This window comes from Anoplopoma fimbria, chromosome 20 (genome assembly GCF_027596085.1).
Source record: "Anoplopoma fimbria isolate UVic2021 breed Golden Eagle Sablefish chromosome 20, Afim_UVic_2022, whole genome shotgun sequence".
Taxonomy (NCBI): domain Eukaryota; kingdom Metazoa; phylum Chordata; class Actinopteri; order Perciformes; family Anoplopomatidae; genus Anoplopoma; species Anoplopoma fimbria.
Genome location: NC_072468.1, coordinates 28,206,296 through 28,217,429, shown reverse-complemented (window position 1 = coordinate 28,217,429; position 11,134 = coordinate 28,206,296). Strand labels below are relative to the sequence as shown.

The following is an 11,134-nucleotide window of genomic DNA, read 5'->3' as shown; positions in this document are numbered from 1 at the left end:
CAACTATACTCTCTCACACACACTACTATACTCTCACACACACACACTACTATACTCTCTCACACACACAACTATACTCTCTCACACACACAACTATACTCTCTCACACACACAACTATACTCTCTCACACACACTACTATACTCTCTCACACACACAACTATACTCTCTCACACACACTACTATACTCTCTCACACATACACTACTATACTCTCTCACACACACTACTATTCTCTCTCACACACACTACTATACTCTCTCACATACACTACTATACTCTCTCACACACACTACTATTCTCTCTCACACACACAACTATACTCTCTCACACACACTACTATACTCTCTCACACACACAACTATACTCTCTCACACACACTACTATTCTCTCTCACACACACTATCATTCTCTCTCACACACACTACTATTCTCTCTCACACACACTATCATTCTCTCTCACACACACTACTATTCTCTCTCACACACAACTATAAAAGAGAATAGTAGTGTGTATTAGAGTATGATGGTGCATTTAAGAGAGTGTTTGTGTGTGTTAGAGAGAATAGTCATTTATGTATGAGAGTATGACAGTACATTTAAGAAGGTATGGTAATGTGTGTGAAAGAGTATAGTGTTTGTGTGAGATTCTGTCATTGTATGTAAGACCACGTATGAATTATGGCCTCTCATATGTTCTATTTTTTTTTGTTTGTTTTTCTAGAAGCTGATTTGACTTTCAAACTGACTTCAGATCAGAGAACAAACAGCACAAACCTGCAGCAGCTCAGCTGACCTGAGGTCCTCTGAGGACTCCTCTTCCTCCTCCTCCTCCTCCTCCTCCTCCTCCTCCTCCTCCTTCTCCTCCTCCTCGTCCTCCTCGTCCTCCTCCTCCTCCTCCTCCTCCTCCTCCTCCTCCTCCTCCTCTTCCTCCTTCTCCTCCTCGTCCTTCTCCTCTCCTCCTCCTCCTCCTCCTCCTCCTCCTCCTCCTCCTCCTCCTCTCATGTACATCTTATGCAAACATCTTCCAAATTAATTTGACTGACAAATGAAGTTCAGAGAATCAGAGAATCAGAGTTTGAGGAGAAACGCAGTCGTCTGCAGTCGAGAGACAAACAGGTGAGACTTTAACTTTATAACTTGATAACTTGATAACTTGATAACTTGATAACTTTATAAAGGTGAGACTTTAACTTTATAAAGGTGAGACTTTAACTTTATAACTTTATAACTTTATAACTTTATAACTTTATAAAGGTGAGACTTTAACTTTATAAAGGTGAGACTTTAACTTTATAAAGGTGAGACTTTAACGTTATAACTTTATAAAGATGAGACTTTAACTTTATAAAGATGAGACTAACTTTATAAAGGTGAGACTTTAACTTTATAAAGGTGAGACTTTAACTTTATAAAGGTGAGACTTTAACGTTATAACTTTATAAAGATGAGACTTTAACTTTATAAAGATGAGACTAACTTTATAAAGGTGAGACTTTAACGTTATAACTTTATAAAGGTGAGACTTTAACGTTATAAAGGTGAGACTTTAACGTTATAAAGGTGAGACTTTAACGTTATAAAGGTGAGACTTTAACTTTATAAAGGTGAGACTTTAACTTTATAAAGGTGAGACTTTAACGTTATAAAGATGAGACTAACTTTATAAAGGTGAGACTTTAATGTTATAACATTATAAAGGTGAGACTTTAATGTTATAACATTATAAAGGTGAGACTAACTTTATAAAGGTGAGACTTTAACGTTATAAAGGTGAGACTTTAACTTTATAAAGGTGAGACTTTAACTTTATAAAGATGAGACTAACTTTATAAAGGTGAGACTTTAATGTTATAACATTATAAAGGTGAGACTTTAATGTTATAACATTATAAAGGTGAGACTTTAACTTTATAAAGGTGAGACTTTAACGTTATAAAGGTGAGACTTTAACTTTATAAAGGTGAGACTTTAACTTTATAAAGGTGAGACTTTAACGTTATAAAGGTGAGACTTTAACGTTATAACTTTATAAAGGTGAGACTTTAACGTTATAAAGGTGAGACTTTAACTTTATAAAGGTGAGACTTTAACTTTATAAAGGTGAGACTTTAACTTTATAAAGGTGAGACTTTAACGTTATAACTTTATAAAGGTGAGACTTTAACGTTATAAAGGTGAGACTTTAACTTTATAAAGGTGAGACTTTAACTTTATAAAGGTGAGACTTTAACTTTATAAAGGTGAGACTTTAACGTTATAACTTTATAAAGGTGAGACTTTAACTTTATAAAGGTGAGACTTTAACTTTATAAAGGTGAGACTTTAACTTTATAAAGGTGAGACTAACTTTATAAAGGTGAGACTAACTTTATAAAGTTGAGACTTTAACGTTTTATTAAACATTAAAGACACTTAAAGATTCAGTTTGCCTGTAAAAGATGATTTTATAATTCACCAGTAAATATAGTGATTGTTTTCATAACTTAATAGAGTGAACTTCTTAGATTGTTGTTATTTTTCAGAGAGCTGACCTTGTCGAGTGGTTTTAGACGTCAAAGGATTCAGTTCTCGTGGTTTCTCCTCCAGATGAACTTTAACTTCCTCTTTCTGAAACAACAGTTCTGACAGAACTCACTCTAACACCAGTCGGTTCTTTACAGGTTCTGCTTCCAGAGACCCACCATGTCTCCTCTGCTCCTCCTCCTCCTCCTCCTCCTGCCGGCTGCAGCCAACTCTGGTAAGAAACAATAACTTAGTACATTAAGTACTGTAGTACTGTACTTTAGTAAAAATCTGAAGTACTCAAGGTCTCATGAAATACGATGGTTATAAAGGAAACTACCCAAACATAGAAACAAATAATGTTGATAATAATATTAGAAATAATGTAATGTATTTACTGTGTGGTATTAGTACTTTTACTGTCACAGAGTACTTTCACACTGTGGTATTAGTACTATTTATACTAATTACAGCACATTCATTATTTTAGGTGTAGCTGAGTACAATGTATGAGAACAGGCTGTATTTAGGAAAACACTTCAGTGTATCATTTGTTTCTCTGTTTCCTATAAAATACCTGATTGTTGTTTCCTTGTTCATTGGCCGACTGTGGCTGTAGTGTTTTCTTCAAATATACCGCCATTTAAGTACTAGTGGGAAGTAGTACTTATGTAATTGGTTCCTGATTCACATACACTTAATCACAGGATGAAGTATTTAATGTGCTACTGGAATTAAATTACATTGAGGTCTGATGATCACAAGGAATACATGTTACTGCCTGGAGTTTACCTTTTTGAGGTTTTAACGCTTCTACATTTCTTAATTTTTTGCTTTCCCAGAATTCCCAGCAGCTCTACCTGAAAACAGCACTGGTCTGAATTTTAGTGTTGTTTTCCCGGAGAACATCGCCTATTTTCATCCTGTTCTGCCCAAAAACATGCTCCAAATCACGGCTTTGTACGACAACACTGAATTCACCATTAAAACGCAGTCCTTCGACACCATGAACAAGAAGCTGGATAAAGGACAGTCTAACAATTACACACTCGATGCAAGAATTGAAATAAAGAAGCGAAATACTTTCAACAAAATCGTCCAAATTACCAGCAACAAACTCATCACGGTCCACGCCATCAACCTCAAACACAACAGTATTCAGACGGCTCTGGTTTTACCAACCGACAAACTGGTCACCGAGTACCTCGTCCCGCCGGTACCCGAGATCCTTGGAACCACGTCCCCTGCGAACATAGTCAAACAACAAGTAACTGAAAGAAGTCCGTTCAAACTGGTTATCGTGAATGGGGAGAATCCTAACACAGTGACTGTCACAGGTATAACGGACCCAGTTCAGCTTGAGGCGCACCAGATTGCTCAGATCTGGGTAGAAAGAGGCGTGGCAAATCGATCTGTGAAAGCCAGCCAACCGGTGGCGGTCCTGTTTGGTCACCCTTGTGCCATCCAGCACAACTGCACCTGTGGGCAGCTGTACGCCATGCTGCCGCCGGCCACAAAGCAGATGCAGAAGTTCTACATTCCTCCTAGTCTGGCCGATCAGACTGAAGCGTTCATACTCGTCTCAGGATCCACCGAAGTAACGGCCTTCAACCCGGACTCGCCGGTGGTGGAGACAGCCAGCACAGCTATCTTGTACCGTCCGGGTTTATTCCTCACGCTGATCCCAGAGACTGACTTCGCCGCCTGCTATGTCGTTCACACCATCCACGACACGCAGACCTCTGCCCTGATCCTGGTCCACAAGGATCTGACTGATGGGGTTCATGTTGGAAGTCTCCCTTTGGAGAATGCAGACTGGAAGAATCTGAAAGGGACTGAGTACGTCTCCGCAGTTGTTCCTCTGGCGTTGGGCAAGAGCGTCATCTGGCACGCTTCCTCCAAAATGGCGGTCTACTTTGTGGGAACAAAAGCAAGTGCTTGGTTTGGGAACCCAGCGCACATCCTAAGTAAAACCCCAGGTATGGAGCCGCACCACCAACACATCCACAGTCCATCCTCCACCTTCATAGCTTTATAGCTGTAAACCTAGCAAGTATCTGTCGCCACCCCAACGAAGCTTAACAATCTTGGTTGGCTCTAGAAAATGAGTTACTAAAATGTTTGATTAATAAAATGTAATTTTCAATAATAACGCTAATGATGAGCCTCTTTGGCCGCTGAAGCACCACCTGATTCTACTCGAGATAGTATGAGCTAGTTAGCTTGGAAATGCTAACAGTTTGGTTGCTAATCACACTGTTTATTCCAGTGTGAAGGCTAACTAGAGCCCCATGCACACAACTGCTCCAACATGTGGAGGAAACCAAAGCACCCCAGCCTGCCGTGACTAGTTAGGGTTGCTAAGCTATGGTTGCTAAGCTATGATTGCTAAGCTAATTGCTGCACCAGGCCTCTAAACACAGTGACACCAGTGGTTTCTGATCAAACAGGCCTTCTCATTCCAGTCTGTCTCTGTTCTGTTTCTTCTGAACTCCCCAACAGATTTCAGGGGTTGCGTTTTGAAACCAGAGGTCCTAAAAATTGGAAAGGTGGCTGGCGGCTGGAAGGAATCCTTGCAGTACTGCAGAAACCAGAACCTGGAGCTGATCAGCTTCCCTCAGGCCCAGCTCCAGAGACAAATCCACCAAGGCATCCTGCAGCTGAAGAACGACAGCCTGCAGGAGGTTTGGATCGGCATGCGTCGCAGCTCCCACTCTGGAGAGTGGTACTGGCTCAGCGGGGTCCCAGTCAACGACACCAACTGGGAGGACGGGGAACCCGGCACCGTGCACGACGGCCAGTGTGCCATCATGAGTCTGGAGAAGAACAAGGACTCTAGCTGGAGCGACAAGGACTGCTGTGAGGCCGCCCAGCCTGTCTGCTACAAAGAACCCGTCTTATTTCCCATTTAGAGGGACGAGGTTCAGCTCATCAAACCTTCAGAACCAGAACCGTTCTGTGAGAGCCGAGCACTCATGTCACTAACATTGTTAGAATCACCAGTTCAAACTTATAACATTAATATGACGGATCAGATTAAACCAAACTGGGATTTATGTTGGAAAAATTTACCAAAGAAAAGACAAATGCTTCCATAATGTTTTGGTCCCTGAGGGCCACACGGCCTTAAAGAAGTTTAGCTTGTAAAGTGGTTTCATGACTTTTGGTCCACGTTCTTGAAAGATGTAACACCAGGTTTAACATCTGTGTGGAGAGTTCTGGAGCTTTCACACTATTCATGTAAGAAGAGTAGATAAACTTTAACTCAATATAAATCTGTCTTTTCTCTTGTTCTCTATTCGGCCCGACAAAGACAAAGATCAGAAACCAAAGAATGAAACGCTGGTTAATTGAGTAACAGACTATTATAAAGGTGAGACTTTAACGTTATAAAGGTGAGACTTTAACAGATTATTCTAAACATTGGCTCCAAACAATCTGAGTTACTAAAATGTTTGATGAACAAAATACAGTTTTCAGTTAAAGTAAACAGCTCACGCTAGGAGGAAGAGGAAAATGTAGCCTTAGCTAAAGCTAGCTGTGGCTAACTCAGCAGCTAGTTCATTTTAAATGTATAGTTTTTCACTTGTTAGCTTTAACTTTCATTATTAAACATGTAGACACAAACAGTTTAGAAGGTGAAATAAATCCTGGTTTTAACTGAATTTTCAGAATATATGTGAACTGCTTTTTAGCTTTGTATTAGTTAATAATTAAGAATGTATTGATTGATTGGTCGAATAACATAAACTCACTGAGGGGCTCCACTTTCAGCTCAACCCCTTTGGTTTGATGTGTGTGTGTGTGTGTGTGTGTGTGTGTGTGTACTAATATATAATATTAAGTAAACGTGTACTAGTACATATTATACATGTATGTGTGCTAATATAATATATATATTATCGGTATATGTGAAATGACCGACAGCAGCTCCTCACGGTTTCTGTGATGTGTTTACATTATGTGTCACCACGGAAACAACAAAACTACTTCTGATTGGTGAAGACGTGTTCAAGGTTCGGGATAAAAGAAGTTTCTTAACTTACGCAGTTTTGTAATTTAAAATCAGTCAACATTGATTTCTGGTCTCAAACACCGGTGACCTGGGTGAAAGTCCCGTTTTTGACTCCTCCAGCCTTCTTAAAGTTTGATTTAAAAATGTATGATGTCTGATCGTTACGTAACGCTGCTGAGAGTTCGACCTCATTCACATGTTCTGTTTTAATCAACTCAATTTATTCTCTGTTACTGATTGTTCCAATAAATCTATTATAAAGTATGAAACTGTTGTTTTATATTTCATCATTAATCAAATACGTTTGAAGTGTGACGTCTTTTTAATGAGGCAGCGTCCTGAAGGCAGATCATTTTAGGTTTCAGTGTTCAAGGTTCAACATGAATTAATATTACAACTTATCATGTTTTAACAACAATAAACACACTATTATTATTGATTATTTATTTGATATGTTTCGTCAAAATCAGCAGAGAATCGTTAACGTTTTCATTTACGGATCATTTTTTATTCATTAATAAGAAGTTTGGTTAAAATAATTCATTCCAAAGCTAACGAGACAACAGGTCACCTGAGCATTAAACCTGAACATTAAACCTGAACATTAAACCTGAACATTAAACCTGAGCATTAAACCTGAACATTAAACCTGAACATTAAACCTGAGCATTAAACCTGAGCATTAAACCTGAACATTAAACCTGAACAAACTCAACAAATTCACTGGATGTTTATCAGGAAAATAAAGTTATTGATTGATAAGTAACATGCAAATAATAATTATAACTCTTATCATAACTTCCCCTCAACATCTGGACAGTAGTGATGTTTAGAAGTGTGCTTTAGAATATTTTCACCTGTATGTTCTCTAAGCTCTCTTTAAAGACACCAGACTCCTTTGACAAAATAGAGAATATTCTAAACATGTCCAAACACACTCCTAAACATCAGAACTGGATCAGTTTACTTCCACCAGCAGCCGACTCCCTGCAGAGCTCCTCCCTGCACCATCCACAGCCCGACCCCCACCAGGAGGAGGAGCTTGGCCCCCAGAGACAAGGACAGGAGGAGCAGGAGAGGAGGCGAGGCCCCGCCCACATGCAGCGGGGGCCGGGGCTGCAGGACATACAGCGCCGCCTGCTCTTTGCCCAGCGGGTTGGAGGCGCTGCAGATGTAGCGCCGACCCGGTTCCACGTCCCTCAGCTGGCTGACGGTTTGGAAGTGAACCGCCGAGGAACCCACTGAGGAACCCACCGGGGAACCGATCAGGGAACCCTCCAGAAGGTCGTCAGGGCCGAGCCACTGGACATCCGGAAGTGGGGAACCCTGGACCCGACACAGAGCTCTGAACCCGGACTCCTCACTGCCCTCCACCGACAGAGCAAGGATCCTAGGAGGAGCTGAGGGAGGACACAAGGATGAAGGACAGAGCAAGGATCCTAGGAGGAGCTGAGGGAGGACACAAGGATGAAGGACAGAGCAAGGATCCTAGGAGGAGCTGAGGGAGGAGGGAGGACACAAGGATGAAGGACAGAGCAAGGATCCTAGGAGGAGCTGAGGGAGGAGGGAGGACACAAGGATGAAGGATAGAGATCCTAGGAGGAGCTGAGGGAGGAGGGAGGACACAAGGATCCTAAGGAGGAGGAGCTGAGGGAGGACACAAGGATGAAGGACAGAGTAAGGATCCTAGGAGGAGCTGAGGGAGGAGGGAGGACACGAGGATGAAGGACAGAGCAAGGATCCTAGGAGGAGCTGAGGGAGGAGGGAGGACACAAGGATGAAGGATAGAGATCCTAGGAGGAGCTGAGGGAGGAGGGAGGACACAAGGATGAAGGACAGAGTAAGGATCCTAGGAGGAGCTGAGGGAGGAGGGAGGACATGAGGATGAAGGACAGGGTAAGGATCCTAGGAGGAGCTGAGGGAGGACAGAGGGAGTGAGGAGTCTCGGGGAGAAGGACAGAGGGAGTAAGGAGTCTTGGGGTGAGGAGGTCTGGAGGTCTGGAGGTCTGGACTCACCCTCAACTCTGAGCCGTGTCCCCATCTTGTCCTCAAAGCTGATGTGGTCTCGTCCCTGGACCTCGACCCGGCAGAAGTAGCGTCCGCTGTCCTGCAGGGCGGCGCCGCTGATCCTCAGCGAGACGTCGTGCTCCCTCGGGTTCCCCTCCAGCCGGTAACGCCGGTCCTGCTGCGGCCCCGGGTCGCAGGTCGGAGACCCCGACCCGCTGGTGCAGCGGTACAGGACGGTGGCGCCCTGACCGTGGCCCAGACGCCACAGCACCTGCAACGATGCATGCTGGGAGTGCTGCGGGTGGCTGAAGGTGCAGGGCAGCACCACCGGGTAGCCCTCAACCACCCGGACCTCCGCCTGCACCTTCGTGTACCAGCCGTCGTCCACGGAGCCGAGCGCCGCTGGGCAAAGATCTAAGATCAAAGATCAAAGTGCAAAGATCTAAGTAAGACCGAGTCCTCTGAGGACCGAGTCCTCTGAGGACCGAGGACCGAGTCCTCTGAGGACCGAGGACCGAGTCCTCTGAGGACCGAGTCCTCTCAGGACACCTTAGCAGCAGAGGACTGTTTTCTGTCTCGTCAGTTCTTCTGACTTCATCTCTTTGTTCTCTAGAGACTCTGAGGACGTCGCCATGGAGACGGATTCTTTAAGGTTCTTTAACTAGTAAGTCAGGTGTTCTCTCTACACACATATAAACACATGTGCACATATACATATATGTACACATACATATAAATACAAGTACCCATATAAATACAAGTACACATATAAATACAAGTACACATATAAATACATGTACACATATAAATACATGTACACATATACATACATGTACACGTATAAATACATGTACACATATACATACATGTACACATATAAATACATGTGCACATATAAATACATGTGCACATATACATACATGTACACATATACATACATGTACACATATAAATACATGTACACATATAAACACATGTACACATATAAATACAAGTACACATATAAACACACGTACACATATAAAAACACATAGACATATACATACATACAAATACATGTACAGTCAGTTACATTACATTACATTAGAGTCATGTAGCAGAGGCTTTTCTCCAAAGCGACTTACAGTCAGTAGTATGTTACATATCATTCACCCATTCACACACTGATGACAGGCTACCATCAAGGTGCCACCATCAGACTCTAACTAACATTCATCATCCAGTCCACACCGATGGCCTTCAGGAGCAACTTGGGGTTAAGTGTCTTGCCCAAGGACACATCGATTGCCGAAGCCGGGTATCGAACCACCGACCCTCTGATTGGAGAACTACCTTGCTCTCCACTACGCCACAGCCGCCCTCTACACATATAAATACATGTACACATATAAACACATGTACACATATAAACACATGTACACGTATAAACACATGTACACATATAAACACATGTACACATATAAACACATGTACACATATAAACACATGTACACATATATATACATATACACATATAAATACATATAAACAATAAATACATGTACACATATAAACACATGTACACATATAAACACATGTACACATATAAACACATGTACACGTATAAACACATGTACACATATAAACACATGTACACATATAAACACATGTACACATATATATACATATACACATATAAATACATATAAACAATAAATACATGTACACATATAAACACATGTACACATATAAACACATGTACACATATATATACATATACACATATAAATACATATAAACACTAAATACATGTACACATATAAACACATGTACACATATAAACACATGTACACATATAAACACTAAACACATGTACACATATAAACACATGTACACATATAAACACATGTACACATATAAACACATGTACACATATAAACACTAAACACATGTACACATATAAACACATGTACACATATAAACACTAAATGCATGTACACATATAAACACATGTACACATATAAACACATGTACACATATACACCATATCATTTTTATTTTTTCAACAATATACTTTATTTGAAGACTTTTTAAAGATTTTAACAGAATACCATAAAGAACAAAAACAACACTGTGTGTGTGTGTGTGTGTGTGTGTGTGTGTGTGTGTGTGTGTGTGTGTGTGTGTGTGTGTGTGTGTGTGTGTGTGTGTGTGTGTGTGTGTCAGCTCACCTCCTATCACAGATATCAGCAGACTCAAAGTGCTGCAGACCCACCGGACGTCCATGATGAGACTGATGAGGAAACAACACGACAAGCTAGGACATAAATGTGTGTGTGTGTCTGTGTGTCTGTGTGTGTGTCTGTCTGACTGTGTGTCTGTGTGTGTGTGTGTGTGTGTGTGTGTGTGTGTGTGTCTGTGTGTCTGTGTGTGTGTGTGTGTGTGTGTGTGTGTGTGTGTGTGTGTGTGTGTGTCTGTGTGTGTCTGTGTGTCTGTGTGTGTGTGTGTGTGTGTGTGTGTGTGTGTGTGTGTCACTCATGTGACTCAGTACCTCCCAGACACTCTGTGTGTGTTTTTCCATCTTCTGTTACTTCCCTCTGTCTATTTTTTATCATAAAACATCTGACTGT

At 41.6% G+C, this 11,134-nt stretch overlaps 1 protein-coding gene across 1 annotated transcript; it reads right to left on the bottom strand.

Annotated features, from left to right (window-relative positions):
• Positions 1-7,481: 7,481 nt before the first annotated feature.
• Positions 7,482-11,043, bottom strand: LOC129110283 (sialic acid-binding Ig-like lectin 15). Its single transcript, XM_054622479.1, has 4 exons — positions 11,003-11,043; positions 10,736-10,830; positions 8,535-8,927; positions 7,482-7,918 (listed from the first exon to the last, which is right to left on the bottom strand). The coding sequence occupies exons 1-4, from the start codon at positions 11,041-11,043 to the stop codon at positions 7,482-7,484; spliced, it is 966 nt and encodes a 321-aa protein (XP_054478454.1).
• Between the last annotated feature and the right edge of the window lie 91 nt (positions 11,044-11,134).

Bases quoted from the DNA above. Each gene is read 5' to 3' on its own strand.
- LOC129110283 (XM_054622479.1), bottom strand. From the start codon at position 11,043: ATGAGTGACACACACACACACACACACACACACACACACAC. The intron at 10,831-11,002 runs ACACAGACACAC...ACACACACATTT, and splicing joins ACACACACACACACACACAC to ATGTCCTAGCTTGTCGTGTT. The intron at 7,919-8,534 runs GTGAGTCCAGAC...GTCCTCCCTCAG, and splicing joins GACACGGCTCAGAGTTGAGG to CTCCTCCTAGGATCCTTGCT.